This window comes from Plecotus auritus (assembly GCF_963455305.1).
Source record: "Plecotus auritus genome assembly, chromosome: 8".
Lineage (NCBI taxonomy): Eukaryota > Metazoa > Chordata > Mammalia > Chiroptera > Vespertilionidae > Plecotus > Plecotus auritus.
The window spans coordinates 67,477,113-67,495,883 of NC_137782.1; the positions used below are offsets into that span (position 1 = coordinate 67,477,113).

The 18,771-nt window shown below is 51.4% G+C and overlaps 1 protein-coding gene across 3 annotated transcripts; it reads right to left on the reverse strand.

The window, feature by feature from the left end:
- Positions 1-1,721: 1,721 nt before the first annotated feature.
- On the reverse strand, positions 1,722-11,583 carry LZTS3 (leucine zipper tumor suppressor family member 3). Of its 3 annotated transcripts, none has more exons than XM_080684529.1 (6): positions 11,455-11,583; positions 8,016-8,075; positions 6,812-6,920; positions 5,721-6,192; positions 4,524-5,396; positions 1,722-4,187 (listed from the first exon to the last, which is right to left on the reverse strand). In XM_080684529.1, exons 4-6 carry the CDS (start codon positions 6,165-6,167, stop codon positions 3,489-3,491), a joined length of 2,019 nt encoding a protein of 672 aa, XP_080540655.1. In that variant the 5' UTR covers positions 6,168-6,192; positions 6,812-6,920; positions 8,016-8,075; positions 11,455-11,583; the 3' UTR covers positions 1,722-3,488. The 3 variants fall into 3 exon arrangements, with proteins under 3 accessions (XP_080540655.1, XP_080540656.1, XP_080540654.1); XM_080684530.1 differs by having other exon boundaries at positions 4,587-5,396; positions 6,695-6,920; XM_080684528.1 differs by having other exon boundaries at positions 6,695-6,920.
- Between the last annotated feature and the right edge of the window lie 7,188 nt (positions 11,584-18,771).

Below are 18,771 nucleotides of genomic sequence, written 5' to 3' on the forward strand. Positions count from 1 at the left end.
ATTTGGGGCCTCAGACCACTGACACCACTGCTCAGGGAGGTTCTCTCACTTGGGCCAGATCAGGGCACACAGTTAATTGTTGATTATGATTCTGTCTTTGCCTGCAGAACCCAGAGAGAGCAGAGGGCTCATCCCCAGGGGATGGACCACACACATTGCTCCAAGGCAGCCTAGGCAATCCTATTGTTCTTTGACAAATACTCAATGTCCCAGCCTCCCTTAAAATTGAAAGAACATGTGACTCAGTCTTGGCAAACAAAATTTAAAGGAACACATGCTAGTAGGGTTCTGGGAAAGCTTTACTTTCATGATAAAGTAGTGCTGTCTCAATGCCTTCTTGGGGCTGTGGCAGCCACCTGTGGCATGGTGTAAACAGCAAGAATGTGAAAGTAAGAGGATGAATAGTCTAAGTCCTTGATGAACCAACACCTATGACACGTAGAATGCCTACCAGACTTGTCAGGTTAGAAAAAATAAGCCACTGTTTAAGAGCCTGTAATTCAGGTTGGGTTGCTTGTAGCATAATAGTCTTCTTTTAAAATCTGAACTATGGCCGAAACCGGTTTGGCTCAGTGGATAGAGCGTCAGCCTGTGGACTGAAGGGTCCCAGGTTCGATTCCGGTCAAGGGTATGTACCTTGGTTGCGGGCACATCCCCAGTAGGGGGTGTGCAGGAGGCGGCTGATCGATGTTTCTCTCTCATCGATGTTTCTAACTCTCTATCCCTCTCTCCATTTCCTCTCTGTAAAAAATCAATAAAATATATTTTTAAAAAAATCTGAACTATGGCGTGGCTTTAAAAAAATTTTTTTTTTATTTTAGAGAGAGAGGAAGGGAGAGGGAAACATTGATGAGAGAGAGAAACATCTATAAGCTGCCTCCTGCAATCCAGGCATGTGCCGTGACTGGGAATCAACTGGCAACCTCTCAGTGCATGGGACAACCCTCAAACAACTGAGTCATACTGGCCAGGGCCTAATACATTCTTGATTGGGGGGGGGGGGGTCTTGTAAGGATGCCAGAAAAAATTATCATAAAAGACATCACTTAGCCCTGGCTGGTTTGGCTCAGTGGATGGAGCGTTGGCCTGTGGACTGAAGGGTCCCAGGTTTGATTCCGGTCAAGGGCATGTACCTTGGTTGCGGGCATATCCCCAGTGGGGGATGTTCAGAAGGTGGTTGATCGATGTTTCTCTCTCATCGATGTTTCTGACTCTCTATCCCTCTCCCTTCCTCTCTGTAAAAAATCAATAAAATATATTTTAAAAAAATAAAAATAAATAAAAGACATCACTTAACCTCAAAGGATGACTCCCTTCTTGCAGCACACTTGGGTCATTTCTGCCTTTTGGCCCTCATCACTAATTACAAACTGGTTCTTAGACTTCATTAATATGTAGTCTACCCTCAAACATCAGTCCATTGCTATAAGGTGGCTCAGGCCACTACAGGCTGCATCTAGCTATCCTGCATCATCTCTTTTTGACCAGCAGCCTGGTGTCCAGATTTTGAGCTGGAACCAGCTTGAAACTCTGAAGAGAATGCCCCACTGGCCAGAAATGTGGGACTACGACTCCTCCTGGGCAATATGGAGGAGCTTGGACTTTGAGCCAACCTCTTGGCATGGTCCAGTGAATACATCTCATGGCTCCTCTGGGAAATGTTTACCCCAGCTTTGCCCTCCACACCCCCTCACCTGCAAAGACACAAAGAGGTCAAAGAATGCCACTCAAGAGGCTTTCTCCATTTATTTCTTTGGGAAAAGAAAACAAAGTCTTTCCATCACATATGGTAGAGATATATATTTATATATATATTTATATATAATTTCTTTTGTGGTTGGAAGTCCCAAAGCTGAGTCTGTTAATATTTTTTTTCCTACTAATGCTTTCTCTTCCCCCCGCCCCTCTGGCCCAGGCCCAGATTCTGGGACAGGTACACTGAGGGGTGAGTGGAATTGGCAGTGATTGCCAGAATGGCCCCCCAACCCAGAGATCTGGTGAGGGCCACAGGAAGGGGCTGTGCAAAGAGATAGAGGCCACACAGAGAGGCACTCCTGATTTCATGGGGGATGCACAGCTTGTTAAACAGTCACCAGTCATAGGAGGAGGCTGGTCAGGGGTTAGAGGACTTGCTCACAGTAATTGCCAGCTCTCTCCACCCTGTCCCCAAACCTAGTCTTGGGGGTGGGAGAAAGAGAGTGAAAAAGAGAGAAATACAAGGGCTAAGGGCCAAACCTCCTCCAATTTTTATTGCTGGTGAATTAGAAATTTGCCTTTCCCTTCCTACCTTGGGGAGATGGACTCTCAGAGGGCCCATAGAGGAGGAAGTCACATTGGCTGCCCCAGCCCCACTGATGGCCACGTCAGGCCTTCCCTGGGCTACCTCAGGGCTCTGGGAACCCAAAAGTCAGCCTTGTCGTTCAAGGGCAATCACAACCCCCCCCCCCCCAAAACAAGGGCCTCAGGCTCAGGTTTGGGCCCAGTGGAGCTTGGAAGTGGGCAGTGAGTGCACCAAAATATCAAGCAGAAATTTCTACCAGAAGAAAAGGTGAGTTTTGAGGGAAGAGGTGACAATGATGTTCTGAGCTGAAAGCAGAAGGAGGCTGGGGGAATGGAGTGGGGAAGACATCACAGACACTCATGACCTCAGGACTGGGTGAGGGGAGTGCCTGAGAGGCAGGTAGCACTTAATAGCTGTAGTTAGAACCAGACAGCGGCCCTGTGTGTGGGGCAGGCCAAGCAGATGAGGCTATTGCCTTGGATCATGGCCAGGAAGGGGTGTGGGGAGGGAGAGCTTAGAAGCCTCCAGGTGACCCTTCCAGGAACAGGAGGGCAAATCTTCACTGGACACTGGGCCTCCAGCCCCAGCCCTACTCTCCCTCAATACACACTTATGGACACACACTCAGACCAAGCCAGGCTCTGAGGCCTGAGCCCAAGAGACCTTGGTGGGGAGGAGCTGGGCAGGTAGCCCTCTCAACCACAGGCAGGCCATCTGCTCCCACTTGTCCTGCCAATCTGCCCAGGAAGGGAGAATAGTGCAGGAAGGAGAGAGACCAGGAGCCCAAGGTCTATCAGTTTCAGCAGACCCCCTCAGGTTACATGGCCTAGGAGGCGAGCACAGAGAACATTACTGGACACAGAGTAGCAAACAGTAGCAGCCCAGACCCAATGAGAAGCTGGGGCACCTCATGGCACTACAGGCCTGCCACCTCCATCTCCAACAAGGGAGGCCCCTAATCCCCGCTCGCTTTGCCCTCTCCCTGTTCCCTCCTTGGGAGGAGGGCCCAGTGGGTTGCCCAGAGGGACAGTAGTAGAGCTAGGAGGGCACTCAGTGCAGGAAGGGAAGGGACCTGGTCACAGCTGCTTTGAGAACCTCTTTGGTCTGGGGATATGGGAAACCTGGGGAAGAGAGATGGTGGGAGGGGACATGGGGACTCTGGCCTTTGACAGGGTATTTGTCAAAAGTCCCAAGCCCAGATCAGGGATCAGATTTCTGTGGACTCAATGCGCTCCAGGCGGGAAGGGGTCCAGGCTTTCTTCTCCTCGCCATGTTGGGGGGTGGGTGTGCTGGCACCCCCTGCAGCCCCACGTTCACGCAGCCGCCGCTCCAGCTGCTGGTTGCGCTGGTACATCTCCACATAGCTCAACTGCAGCTGCTTCTGGTACTCGATGACCTTCTCCTTCTCCTCCAGCCATACACGGCGCTCCTCTGCAAAGCTCGCCCCCTGGCGCTCCCGAGCTCGCCGCTCTGCCGCTAGCTCGGCCTGCAGCCGCCCCACCTCCCGCCGCAGGGCCCTCGTCCCGCTCTCCCCACCAGCATCCACCTCCCCGTCCAGGGAGACTAAGGAGGCGGCAGCGGCCACCCCTGCCTGCCGGCGCATCTTGGCCTCGTCGCTCTCGCAGGTGGCCAGAGCATCCTGCGGCTCGGCGGGGTCCACAGGGGTCAGTGCCGGCTTGAGGCAGGCGGCGGGCAGCTCACCCTCGGCCAGCTCCAGGCTGGCCTGCTTGCTGCTGAAGGAGTCCCTCAGGCTGAGCAGCTGCTCCTCCTTCTCCCGCAGCGAGGCCCGGCCCTCCCGCAGCTGGGAGCGCAGCCCCACAATCTCACTCAGCTTCTGGGACACATCCGCCTGCGAGTCCTTCAGCTGCTGCTTCAGGAGGGAAATCTCCCCAGCTTTCTGGCACACCTGGGCAGGGTCGGGTGGGAGAAGCCAGGGTGAAGGCAGAGCTCTGCTCACCTCACCCCACCTTCCATATCCAGCCCCAGAGGTACCAGGCTTCCCCAGGGCATCAAGCTGGGCAGAAGGGACACACAGGGCCCCCTCAGACACAGGACATACATGGCCAATCCCACCCAGCCCAGGGACAGCTCTCTCTGCTCCTCACAGAAACTGCTAATCAATCTTGTGCCCCACCCCCAACTTTCATTCCCCTTGTGATCATGGTGGCCTACTGCTCTGGGTTTCTCTGGAGGGACAGAAGGAAGAGGAGACAGGGAGAAGGCCCAAGCCCCCAACCCGCACCTCCCACTTAGTTTCCTCCATCCGGGGCAGGAAGTCGGCCTGCTCCTTCTGGCAGGCGGCCACCTTGTCCTCGAGCTCTTCCCGTTGTCGCATCAGCCGGGCTGCCTCCTCCTGCAGCTGCTTCTTATCCTGCTGCAGCCGCAACACTTGCAGCTGTAGGCCCTGCTGAGCACGCTGGGCTCGGCGGGCCACCTGCTGCAGCTTCCCGCTGCAGCCCTGCCGCAGCTCGGCCAGCTCACGCTCCCACGCTTTCTGCCGCTCCTCCAGAACTTGGGCCACCGCCACCTCACTCTGCTCCAGGCTCCTGCGCAGAGCGGCCACCTCCTGCTCCTTCTCCCACAGCCGCTCCTCTAGATCCTGGATCAGAGCACTGGGCGAAGGTGGTGAGCAGGCCGAAAATGGCAGGCCTCCACCTCCGCCCTCTCCCGATCCCAGGTGGCCAGACCGCCCCATGGATGAGGAGGACCCACTCTTGCTAGAGGCCCGCCCACTGTCAGAGGTTGCCAGGTCCTGGTAGCCTGACCCACCACCACTACTGCCAGTGCCACTGCCACTGCCACTACCATAGCTGGCAGTGCCAATGCGGTTAATGTGGCTGGTGGAGGCACTGAGGGGCGCCACATGCTGGCTGTAGTTAGAGCTGTAGGTGGGCAGGCTTGTAAGTGAATTCCGGCCTGAGTCTGAGAGGCTGCCCCCACCCCCGCCCGCTGGGGTCATGGTCCGAGACTTGTCCAGTCCACCCTTGAGGCCCCCAGGGCCCTGTCGTCCCTCAGGGGTCCCGCTGGTCTGTGGAGGACACAAGTTCTGCATGGAGTGGAAGTTCTTGGGTACAACAGGCTTGAAGGCTGAAGGCCGAACTAGCGGCTCTGAGCACTGCGTAAAAGCAAAGAAGGGAGAGTGGACATCAGGATGGGGCCTTAGCCTTGACCCTAGCCGCTTCCCTTTGGACAAGACTTCCCCACTTCCCACCCTCATTGATCTCCATCCCAGGAGTCATTCAGGGCTGGGTGTCTACCTTATGGCCCACCCAAGCCAAGTCTTTGTCCTGGACCCACCAGCTGGATTTGGCCCCCAAGGCCCACCCTTCATGTCCAGTCTCCATCCTGGCACCTACAACAACCCAAATTCTAAGAAAGTCCACTTCACCTTCCACTCTGAGCTACCTCCCATCCCCAGAAAAGGGCCCTGGGGACTGACCTGGTCTAGCTTGCCAGAGGTGGCCAGGAGCTTAGGTGGGTGGCTGGGCTCACGATACTGTGGTGGGGCCTTGTCACTGCCGCCGCTACTGCTGCTGCCACCACTGCTGCCCACCACATTGCCACAGACATCCGTGTGGTCACTGCCCCGCAGCTCGCCATTGAGGTAGAGGGAGTTGGCGAGAGCCTTGTCCTCAGATGGGTAGCGGCCTGGCCTCTCCCTGCTGGCCCCACTGCCACCAGCTCGAGGGCCCTGGCTGCCCCCACCCCCTGTGCGGGTGCCCACGCTCTTCATGGCGAACTCCTGGGCATGGGCAACTCCACTGCCCACACTGCCCATGGCCAGACGAGGATCTGGGGGTCCGAGCTCAGAGGGCCGTGGGGCAAAGGCCAGGAGGGGATCCCGCCCTGAGTCAGCTCGCACAGGTAGTGTCTCCAGCTTCGCCATGATTGAGCCGGGGGAGTGGGGGACACTGTGGGCATAGGTGAGAAAACAGGATTGGTCAGACCACTCCCATGCCCACCACACCACACCACACCACCTGTATCCTACCTCTAAGTGTCCCCTTCCCTAAAACAGATACAAGAATTCCCAGACACCCAAGGAGAAGGAATGGGGCTGGGTAAAGAGTGATAACCTTGGTAACGGGAGCTGCATGTTGCCCACCTGACAAAGCCCGAGCCCAGGACACCATATACATCCTTCCCTCCCAGATTTGCTCAGCTCTGTATTCCACTCCTCACCCACACTTCCTCCATTGAGCTTCCCAGACTCAGTGGTCCACTCAATTCTTTACTGCGACCTCCCCAACGTAGGGTTCTTTACCCTGGGTCTGGACCCCTGCATCCCAACCTCATGGGCAGGGAGATGGGGTTGGAAGGGGACAGCAGTACCTGAATCCAAGAGGGAACCTCAGAAGTTAAAGGAGGGAGAGAAACCCACCCCTATCCAAAAATTGTGGGCGGGATCCTAACCTAGGGTGTTGCAGTCAAGGGCAGAAGTGGAGGCTCTAGACCAGCACAGGCTCCTCTCCTTGCCTTTCCAAGGGGGTGGGAGACCGACAGGCCCTCAAGCCTGGGACCCTTGGAGACCTGGTATGCAGGGGTCATGCGCCTCACTCGGGAAGTCGGAGCTCGGCCGGAACCAGCTGAGTGACTTTAGACAGGCCGGCAGAGCCATCCTGGACTGCAGTTTTCTTCTCTGTGAAATGGGAGGAATGAAGGACCTACCTCGCGGAGCTGCCACGTGCCAGGCGCCCCCAGGCGACAGGCGCAGGAGCGGACTGGGGTGTTGGGGGGCGGGGGCAGCAGCTGCTTTGCAGCGCGCCTCAGGGCCACCACCGGCACGCCCCGGCCCCCGCGGCCAGCCAGGAACCGCGGCTGCAGCGCGTGGCCAACGAGCCCTCCCAGAGGTCTTCCCAAGTGGGCCCCACGGGGCCCTGGCTCGGAGGGTCCCCTCCCCGCATCCAGTGTCTCGGAAGAGGACCCCAAGCCGGCAGAGGCCGGGACGGAGAACGCAATGCCGCTAGCAGCAGGCGCCTGCCGAGCCTCTCTCAGGGCCTGCCTTTCCCACAGGTGGGCGGGAATGGGCGGGGCCTGCGCACCCAGCGGAGCCTGGGAAGATCCCGCGCCGCTGAACCTCCCTAAGAATTCACTGCCTCCGGGAAGAGTTCCTGGATTACTCCCCTTTCCCACTCCCTGTGGACCTTGACCCTGCTCAGTGCTCCGTGAAGTCCTCCGCGCCCCTCAGTGGGCGTGCACCCCACCCCCCAAGGCCGGCTCACAGGAACAGGGCCAGCAGGGCCTCGGGTTACCTGTGCTCAGGGAGACCCTGCTTCCTGGTTCCTTTGTCTCAAGCCCGCACCTGGGAACACCTGCCCCAGAGATCCCAATAATCCAGCCTGGCAGGGGCTGCAAGCAGTGCCTACCAGCAGTGTAAACACTCAAATACACGTGCCAGAGATGGCAGGAGTGTCCTTCAGGCTCTTACGCCCTTACTCCCATCAGAAACCAGGCCAAGAGCACTCCTTTACCAAGGTGAAGGGGTCCAGGTGGCACCCAACAGCCCCTTGAGCATTCCTCAGACTGTCTTCTATCCAGGTGCCCACTTCTAATGTTGTGTCCAGCGGAGCCTGACAAAACTATTGCCCTTCAGAGTCTCCTGGCCACCACACCTGGAATTACAGCCCTAGGTGGTTGGAAAGTTCACCATCAAGCCAGTCCACACTGCTTTTGTGAAATTCCACTCTCTCAGCGCCTGATCCTTAGGTGTGGAGAAAAGCACTTTATCACCTACCTCTCTTGGCCAATCTGTCCCGTAGGGCGCAACAGAAGTGCAGGATCAGCAAGTTCAGACCTAGGGAAAGTGAGGACCTCCTTACTTTGCTGCCCTAGGTGCCTGCCTCTCATGCCTCACCTAGTCCCTGTACACTCCCAGTATACATGAACCTGGCTACCCCTCAGATCAGAAATCCCCCTCCCATCCTAATCATGACCCCCTTCTCTCACCATCCCTGGTACAGTATAGGGAGCAGTTAAGCAACTGAGGATGGAGGATGAGTGGCCTGAGGCTTGGAACCAGTGGCAAGGCCTGGGCAGGATTTGGGAGGAAAAACTGACAAAACTTCATACAGATGGAGTTCAGGGGGTGGGGGCAAGGAAGGATCTGGGTTGGGGCAACAGGGTGGGCATGACACATTTAACATGACAGCAGGAGAATGTTTGGGGAAAATAGGCTGTAAACTGTAAACTCTGGAGAAGACCAGAGAAATATCTCTCTCACATACTGGAGAGGAAAGAAGGGAGGGAAGGAGAAGAAGAGAGAGAGAGACTGAGCATCATCAGCATTCAAGGATAGTGTGGTTGGGGCCCAGCAACGAGCTAGGTTAACAGAGCCTCAGAAGCCTGGGAGACAGTGTAGGAGCAGGAGGAAGGCCAGAAGGCAAGCCCTGCAGAACAAAATGGGGGCTTTCAAGAATGTGGGTGCAATTCTGCTGTTAAAAATGGGCCAGGTAGAATTGGGATTGGAGAGCGTGCCTGATTTCACTAGTGTCTGAGAGAATGGTTTCAGAAAGGTAGTGCAAGGCAGAGCCAGGAGTAGAGGGGTCTGGAGGGAGAGCTAGGAAGTTCCCTACGAAATGAAGGCCAAAGAAGGCAGTCGTTTAGGTGATTTGGGATCCAAGGGCTTTTTTCTATTTTTAAAATTAAACATGGTAGAAACTTGAGTGTGTTGATATGCTGAAGGAAGTGAGACTGGAGATCTAGTCAAGGGGCTGCGCCAGAGGCCTGAGTGTGAGCATGAGCAAACCTCATAAGTAATCATGTTGATCATGAGAGTGACAGGGGATAGTAATGTTTGGAAAGGTGCTTTGTAAACTGTAAGGTACAATACAAGCATGCAGTACTACTACCTTCTCTGAGATCCAGGAAACAAGATTCTGACCATAGGTTGGGGCTGGTCATATGCCACTCTGCCCCACCATTTCCCTAGAGTGTGTGGTTCCCAGCCAGACTCAGATACCCAGAGTTCTGGATGGAAATGGGGCCCCAAGACTCTCTCCTAAGCCTTTTGAAAAAATATATTTTTATTGATTTCAGAGAGAAGGGGAGAGGGAGAGAGAGATAGAAACATCAATGATGAGAGAGAATCATTGATGGGCTGCCTCCTGCATGCCCCCTACGGGGGTGTCGAGCCCACAACCCAGGCATATGCCCTTGATCAGAATTGAACCCAGGACCCTTCAGTCCACAGGCTGAGGCTCTATCCACTGAGCCAAAACAGCTAGGGCTCCTAAGCCTCTTATACTGGTGCTTTACCTGGGAATCCTTTACTGCCAACCCAAAGCAGTTCTCCCTCAAGCCTCATTCCCCCCAGAGCTTCTTGGCATAACTCTAATCTGTCATGGGTAACCCCATGCAAGCATTCGCTATCTCTTGCCTATTCCAAGCTTGTTTCCTCAGAACCCCAGCAGGGAGCTGGCAAGATAAGGAGGGGCATATGCTTCCCTGATAGGCAGAAACTGAGTTGAGCTTTGCTATGGGTCAGAGTCCTGAACTGGCCCCAATAGCGGAGTGTGGTCTGCAATGGCAGCCTTATGGCATCAGCTCAACACCCTGGATGACAGCCTGTTGCTTGACTCTACCTCTATCTCTGTCCCATCAACCTCAGTGCCTGGGAAATTACAATATTAGCAGTCACAAAGAGCCCAAGTGGATTCTACATGCCGGTTACATGGGCTGATACCTCCAACCCACAGTTATCACTGCCCCTCCCTACCTATGTCCCTCCCAAAACTAGGAACATTCCACCTTCTCTTGGGGTCTCAGAGGTCCCAAGCTCGGCCCATTCACTTCCTAAAGATCTCAGCAGCTCCTCCTGCCAGCACCCTTGCTGGGGGCTCCTCATTGGCCTTTCTTCCTCTGCACTCCCTCTCCTGCGCAGCTGCCAGGGGGAATCTTTCTAAAGGGCAAAGCTGATCTTGTCCCTGCTCTGCCCAAATTCTTCCATGAGCAGCACCAAGCACAGTAGACTAGACAGAGTTCTGGAGGCATCAGCTCCAAATATAAATTAGGGGTGGAACTGTGTGCAGCTTATTTCACCTCAGATTCTCACACCTACCTTACAGGAATCTTAAGAAGTATGTGTATTGTGGGTAAAATGCCTGGCATTCCCCTCAGCCCCCAGAACCAGAGCAGCGTTTGCAGCAGGGCCCCCAAGGCCTCTCCCACTGCACATCCTATTTCCCCTGATCTGAGCCCCTTTCCACTCCACACACAGTCTCTTCCCAGATCTCTGAACCCATCCTGCATCCTTCAAGGCCCAATCCAAATGCTGCCTCCCAGGACAGCATCCTGATTGCCATAGCAGGAAGGGGTCTTAGAGCTCTTGGCTCAGGCTACTTCATGGAGATTTCATTCTGAGGCTTCCCCAGTGCTGGCCTGTGGGTGCCCACGGGGCACAGATTGCAAAGTCCTGGGGGTCCCTGGGCTCTGGCACTGAGAAGATGAAGAGGGAATATGTGTGGGATTGCTAGTGATGAGCAATGCAAAGAGGCAATGAATCCAGACAGGAAAATCAGGAAGGTCTTCTGGGAAGGACTAAGGGAGAAAAGAGATTGGGGGCACTATAAATCTTTTGGGGGTGCAGAGGTCTCCAGAACTTCTTGGTTGGGATGTGTGAGGGGAGATCCATCTTCCCTTGGCGACAACGGGTGAAGGTGGTCCATCCCCTGGATCTGATGAAGCCCATGGTTTCAGGACTGTGGGGGCTGACAGCAAACCCTCACCCCCCCCATCACACACACGCGCACACACACGAGTCTCCGTGCGGAGGGGTGGGGGTGTTCGCCATTCACCTACAGCCCACAGCCCTGCAGCGCCACAGAGACCCCGGCCAAAGGCCGTCCAGAGAAGGTGCCCAGGGGGTCTCTGCGGTGGGGGAAATCCCGGCCTACCTCCCCGTGCTCCCCACCAACGCGTGTGGCCCCGGGGGGCGGGGCGCAGAGGGAGAGGTGACATAATCCGGGCCGCACCCCCTCCGGCCTCCACTGCTCCCCAGGCCCGACGAAGCATCCATGACATCATCGGACTCATCTCCACTCCCCTCCCCCTCGACCCCAGCAGCGGGACGCGCCCCCTCCCCAGCTCCGGGTCCCGCCGGAGGAGTCTCGCGGTGCAGAGGGCACGGGGATAGGTTGAAGCTGAGAGGGACGCCGCGGTGGGCCTGCTTCACTTACTCGTTGCTCCAGGGTCCGGCGCAGGGTCTTCGGAACAGAAGCCACCGGCCCGGCTTACTGGCGCAGCCCAAAGCCCGCCCGGCGGGGCGCGCGGCGCAGGCCCAGCTCCGCTCCGAGCCCCTCCCTCTCCCCGACCGGGCCCCGCCCACCTGCAGCTGCGGCAAACGCGGACCCGCCCTCTAGCCACGCCCCCCGGAGTCGCCAATCCCCGGGCTGGGGCAGGACTCAGTGTTTTAACCCTTTGGTTGCTGAATCCCTGCCCACGCTTGGGACCCGCGTTCACCCACTCGAGTCTGCCTAGAGCTCCTCTACTCCTCGCCTGTAACCTCCCAAGACCCTTGGGCTCAGTCACCAGTCTCTCCAACAAATCCAGTGGGGCCACGCCCTCTCTGAACCCCACATCTTTGGCGACAGGGAGGGAGCCCACTGGTTTGGGGAAGGGGCTCCCGATGCCGAGCCCCGAGTCCCATTCCTCTCCTGCTCAAGCTCTTAGGACACGGCCGCCCAGTGGACACCTGAAACCCTGAAAGTCTGCAAGGAGGGGCGGTACCAGAAGTCATGGGTGGATATGACACGGCGGTGGGAAGACCCGCCCTCGCGCGGGGACCACAGGCGGCTGTGTGGGAGGCTTCCAAGGACCGTGTCTACGTTCGTCAGCAAACCGAGCCGATTTGAAACTTGCTGCTCTGAAACGCTCACTGGCGGGAGACAAGTTAAAATATATGTGAAAGCCCTAGCTGGTTTGGCTCAGGGATAGAGCCTAGGCCTGCGGACTGAAGGGTCCCAGGTTCAATTGTGGTCAAGGGCACATGCCCAGGTTGCAGCTCCATGTAGGGGGCGTGAAGGAGGCAGCAAATCAATGGTTCTCTCTCATCACTGATGTTTCCATCTCTCTCTCCCTCTCCCTTCCTCCCTGAAATAAATACAAAATATATTTATTTTAAATATATGTAGTGTATATATAACAGTTCAGCAGGGTTTCAGCGCTTTCATCTTGTGGCCCGCACCTGGGAGGAGGCCTGGCCCTGCCCTGCATCTTGGATGAGAGAGTGAGGTGGGGACTTCCTCTCCTAGCCAAAGCATCTGCTTCGCAAGCACGCACAGCATTCTATGAGGGGGAGTGCTCACCCTACCTGGAGTAATCCTGGAGGACTGCCTGGAGGAAGGGGTCTGCCTGGAACTGGGGCCTTAGCTTTAAATAGGGCGGAAAAGCAAGCCAGGCCTAAGGTTCAGCATTAGCAAAAGCCTGGAGGTACAGGGGTCCTTCCTAAGAACCTGCAGTGCCTCCACTCTGGCTGAGATATATAACCTATTGTTTCTCTGTTGTTGTAGCTAATTTTTTGGTTATCTGTCATCCTATTTTATAGTTTTTACTTTTGCTATTTCCTGTTTCCTGAACTTTTCCATATTTGCTTTTATCTTCTAGTGTTCTGCAAGGCAGAAAGCCAGTTTTTAAATTGTCCTGGTGGTTGCCTATAAGGTTACTAAATAAAAAGTTTATATTCCAGCCCTAGCTGGTTTGGCTCAGTGGATAGAGTGTAGGCCTGTGGACTGAAGGATCCTGCGTTCAATTCCAGTCAAGGGCACATGCTGGGGTTGTGGGCTCGATCCCTAGTGGCGGACAGGCAGGAGGCAGCCCATCAATGATTCTCATCATTGATGTTTCTCTCTCTCTCTCCCTCTCCAAAAACAATTAAAAATAGTTTATATTCCACAAATTATTAGTCAATGACAAATCATTCATTTTAATATTCTTCTCTATGTAAGGAGAAATTTAATGTGCCTTCCCACTCGTGGCCTGCTACCCTCACACCTACGTGTATTTGCCCACTTAATCCAGAATGATAGACCCAGATTTTGTTTACATTTTTTTAAACCACTAAATCTTCTTTTCAATCATTGTTTTTGGCTTTTGCCAGCCCATTGTTTGATTGGTATCAATATCACTGCCAGTTTTTTCATGCTCTAATTTTTCTTTTCCTCGCTCAGACCCCTCTCTCACTTGACTGGTGATTTCCAGAAGGACACCTGAATGTTATGTTTTTCGAAGCCTTTGGCCTAGGTGAGAATGCTTCCTACTGTACTGAGCCTCACAAGCTTCCCAAGACTCTCTTGTCCTTATCCCATTATCTTTTGGCTTTTTTATTATTATTATTTTTATTGATTTTTTACAGAGAGGAAGGGAGAGGGATAGAGAGCTAGAAACATCGATGAGAGAGAAACATCAATCAGCTGCCTCCTGCACACCTCCTACTGGGGATGTGCCCGCAACCAAGGTACATGCCCTTGACCGGAATCGAACCCGGGACCCTTCAGTCCGAAGGCCGACGCTCTATCCACTGAGCCAAACCGGTTTCAGCCTATTATTATTATTTTTATTGATTTTTTACAGAGAGGAAGGGAGAGGGATAGAAAGTCAGAAACATCGATGAGAGAGAAACATCGATCAGCTGCCTCCCGCACACCTCCCACTGGGGATGTGCCCGCAACCAAGGTACATGCCCTTGACCAAAATCGAACCTGGGACCTTTCAGTCCCCAGGCCGACGCTCTATCCACTGAGCCAAACCAGTCAGGGCTATCTTTTGGCTTTTAAAATGGTAGCAAATACACCTGAAACTATATAAAGTTGACCCTTGAACAACCTGGGTTTGAACTGCACAGGTTCAATTATATGTGGATTTTTTTTCAATAAATGTATTGGAAAATTTTTTGGAGATATGTGACAATTTGAAAAAACTTGCAGATGAACCACATGGTCTGGAAAAAATTAAGAAAAAGTCAGGCATGTCATGAATGCATAAAATATATGTAGATACCAATCTATTTTATAATTTACTACCATAAAATATACACAAATATATTATAGTTAAAATTTATCAAAACTTGGACACTTGGGTACACACAGACTGTACATGGTACCATTCACAGTTGAGAGAAATGTAAACACATGTAAAGATGCAGCATATTTGTATAACACAAAATATATACTAATCAACTGTTTATGTTATTGGTAAGGCTTATAGTCAACTGTAGGCTACTAGTAATTAAGTTTTGGGGGTCAAAAGTTATATAAGGATTTTCAACTGTGCAGGGGTTGGTGTCCCTATCCCTCTCTCTCCATACTGTTCAAGGGTTAACTGTAATTTTATTTTTTTAAATCCTCACTTGAGGATATTCTTTCCATAGATTTTTAGAGAGTGGAAGAGAAGGAGGAGGGGGAGAGAGACACACACACATCGAATGGGTGTCTCCCGCACATGGCCCAACTGGGGCCAGAGGATCAAACCTGCAACCGAGGTACGTACCCTTGACCAGGAATCAAACCTGAGACCTTTTGGTGCTCAGGCTGATGCTCTCACCATTGAGCAACCGGCCAGGGCTTAACTGTAATTTTACATGTCAATTATACATCAAAACAAATGATAGCAATCTGGGCTGGGCTGTTTTAGGTGAGCAGTTTGCCTGGTGCTTTTTGGGACTTTTTATTACCCTCAAAAGTCAAACATTTTGCCAGTATGTCTCAGTGCAGGCCTTTTTCTATCAATTTTCCAGAAATAAAAGGTCTTTTCAGCTTAGCAAAGTTTTCTTCTAATATGTTCCTGTCTAATCTGTGAACAGATTGTTGTTCTTTTCCTCCACTAAAATTATCACATTGGGTCACCATTGTCAATTAAATTTTTGTCCTTTTTCTCTACATCATAGGAGAGTAGCTCAAGTTTTTCATCTTCACAAATTTAATATTCTTCAGTCATCAACAGTACTCTTTGTATTTAATTCTGCTTATTTTCCTTTCATTTTACTCAGTTTCCACCCATCTATCTTGATCTAAATCTCTACAGTATTCTGTTCCTAGCTTTAGAGAATGTGGTTTTGCATCATAAGAACACCAGGAAAATAAGAAAATACCATAACTGACTCTGTTTTAATATATATAAAAATCTTGATAAAGTAGACAATCTTCTGGGAAATAAAACTACAAAAATAAGAGGTTGAGCCCGGCTGGTGTGGTTCAATGGTTGAGCATCAGGTCATGGTTTGATTCCCCTTTAGGGCACATGTCCAGGTTGTGGGCTTGACCCCCAGTGTGGGGCGTGCAGGAGGCAGCCAATCATTGATTCTCTCTCATCATTGATGTTTCTAACTCTCTCTCCCTCTCCCTTCATCTCTAAAATCAATAAAAAATATATTTTAAAAAAAGAGGTTGAAAATATTATCCAAGAAATATGTCCAAAAAAAGACTTGGGACTCAGTTGGTTTAATGAAAGAATTATCTCAAATTTGCTATAAATAGATTTGCTGTAAATCTAAAAGAGCCAGAAAAGTTAGAATGCTATTTCATTTTCTGATGCCACAATTCCCCTTTACACCAATTCCCAAAAAAGATAGCATAGTTCAGCCCTGGCCAGGTGGCTCAGTTGGTTGTAGCGGCATCTGGTATACCAAAAGGTTGTGGGTTCAATTCCCAGTCGGGGCATGTATGGGAGGCAACCCATCAATGTTTCTCTCTCTCCCTTCCTCTCTCTCTATAAAATCAATAAAAACATACCCTCAGGTGAAGATTAAAAAAAAACAAACACACACACACACACACCCAAAAAACAAACAAACAGAGAGAGCATATTTTTTTTGGGGGGGGGGGAATTCCTAAATACAAGTCAAGGTAATAAAATTAAATAACATCTATATATACAATCTATCCTATATAATCCTATATAATAAAGAGCTAATATGCAAATGATCATCACACCCTCACAATGTCACGTCATAACTGCTCAGACACTCAACACTGGGGAGAGAGGAATGGGAACCAGCCAGGCACAAATGAGCTCTCAAGAGAGGAATGGGGCCGAAACCGGTTTGGCTCAGTGGATAGAGTGTCAGCCTGCGGACTGAAGGGTCCCGGGTTCGATTCCGGTCAAGGGCATGTACCTTGGTTGCGGGCACATCCCCAGTGGGAGGTGTGCAGGAGGCAGCTGATCCATGTTTCTCTCTCATCGATGTTTCTAGCTCTCTATCCCTCTCCCTTCCTCTCTGTAAAATATCAATAAAATATATTTAAAAAAAAAAAGAGAGGAATGGGGACTAGCCAGGCTGTGACCTGGGAGAGGGACAAGCCACCTGCCCCACAGTCCTGGGTGCCAGTGCCTGCAGCCTGGGCAAAGCCACCTGCCCACGGTCCCCTGCAGCTGTGGCCGGCCCGGGCAAAGCCAGGTCCTGGGTGCCTGCGGCCGGCCAGAGGGAGGGAAGCCTGGGTCCCGGGTGCCTGCAACCTGTGGGAGGCGGGAATCCTGGGTCCCGGGTGCGGGGTGAGGCAGAGGCAGTTAGGGGTGATCAGGCCAGCAGGGGAGCAGTTCAGGGGCAATCAGGCTGGTAGGGGAGCAATTAGGGGCGATCAGGCAGGCAGGCAGAGGGGTTAGAGGTGATTAGCCAGGCAGGCAGGCAAGCGGTTAGGAGCCAGCCGTCTTGGATTGCGAGAAGCAGTCGGACATCCCCTGAGGGGTCCCGGATTGGAGAGGGTGCAGGCTGGGCTGAGGGACCGCCTTCTCCCCCCATGAATAAATTTCGTGCACTGGGCCTCTAGTATATATATAAAAGGCTATGTGACTGACCATATGTCTATATGACCGTCTGACACATATGACGTGCACTAGCAATTTAAGATAAACGTTGAGCCCTAGCTGGTTTGGCTCAGTGGATAGAGTGTCTGCCTGTGAACTGAAGGGTCCCGGGTTCGATTCCTGTCAAGGGCACATGCCCAGGTTGTGGGCTCATCCCTAGTGGGGGGTGTGCAGGAGGCAGCCGATCAATGATTCTCTCTCATTATTGATGCTTCTCTCTCTCCTTATCCCTTCCTCTCTGAAATCAGTAAAAATATATTAAAAAAATAAAAATAAATGTTGACTCGCGCATGCGCGATACATATAAAGCTCTCGCTGGCGTCAATCGCACATGTGTGTTTCGATCTGTCATTGTTGATTGTGAATTTGGTTGTTTTTGTTGACATTCTGAAGCTGAAAGAAAGCAGCGATTTTCATACCTATTTGAGTGATGATTCCATCGATTCAACGGTTGATGCCGAAAAGGGAAATTTTCCCATCAAATTTCTTAATAGTATTACTCCTTCGGGAATGCCATGTCATAAATTAAAATTGAAAGTGGGTGCAATCATCATGCTACTGAGAAATCTTAATAGTAAATGGGGTCTTTGTAATGATACTAGGTTTATTATCACAAGATTGCGACCTAACATAATCAAAGCTGAAGTATTAACAGGATCTGTAGAAGGAGAGGTTGTTCTGATAATTGATTTGTTCCCATCTGGCATTGGCCTCCCATTTAAATTAATTCGACGACAGTTTCCTGTGATGCCAGAATTTGTGATGACTATTAATAAATCACAAGGACAAACTCTAGACAGAGTAGGAATATTCCTACCTGAACCCGTTTTGGGGCATGGTCAATTATATGTTGCTTTCTCTCGAGTTCAAAGAGCGTGTGATGTTAAAGGTTGTAAATACTTCATCACAAGAGAAATTAGTCAAGCACTCTGAAAGTGTTTTTACTCTTAATGTGGTATACAGGGAGATATTAAAATAAATTTAATCAATTTATCAGTCATTTTTATCAATGTTTTTGTTCTTTTTTATATCATGTCTTTGTTGTTATATCATGACGTTATTGTTCACTTATTAATCAATTTATATATTATTTTCATATATATTTTACTAATTTTCTTTCATCTCTGACACTTCTATTATAGAGAAAGGGCAAATAGTGATATTAAAATATTTCTTCTAATTAATTTCCTTTCAAGTGCACAAATCTGTGCACCGGGCCACTAGTTGTATATAAAATGAAAAATCCTTGAGTTTAATAAATAAGAAAAAAAAATCAGAGATGCCAAAAAGTCGTCCAAAAATCAGTACTCATAAAGAACCCTCATAATTAACCAGGAGTGATTTGTGCTACCTTGACATCTGGTGAAAGCAGGAGAGCCTTGAATGCCCTAATTCTGTGGTTGGCAAACTGCGGCTCGCAAGCCACATGCAGCTCTTTGGCCCCTTGAGTGTGGCTCTTCCACAAAATACCACGGCCTGGGCGAGTCTATTTTGAAGAAGTGGTGTTACAAGAAGTTTAAGTTTAAAAAATTTGGCTCTCAAAAGCAATTTCAATCGTTGTAGTGTTGATATTTGGCTCTGTTGACCAATGAGTTTGCCGACCACTGCCCTAGCCAAACAATCTTTATCTAATGAACCAGGTGCAGCTAGCTCCTCCTTATCTCTGAGTATTGGGTTTCAGTCTTTGCCAGCCTGTG

Bases quoted from the DNA above. Each gene is read 5' to 3' on its own strand.
- LZTS3 (XM_080684529.1), bottom strand. From the start codon at position 6,167: ATGGCGAAGCTGGAGACACTACCTGTGCGAGCTGACTCAGGGCGGGAT. The intron at 5,397-5,720 runs GTCAGTCCCCAG...GCTTTTACGCAG, and splicing joins CCTCTGGCAAGCTAGACCAG to TGCTCAGAGCCGCTAGTTCG. The intron at 4,188-4,523 runs GTGCGGGTTGGG...GACCCTGCCCAG, and splicing joins TGGAGGAAACTAAGTGGGAG to GTGTGCCAGAAAGCTGGGGA.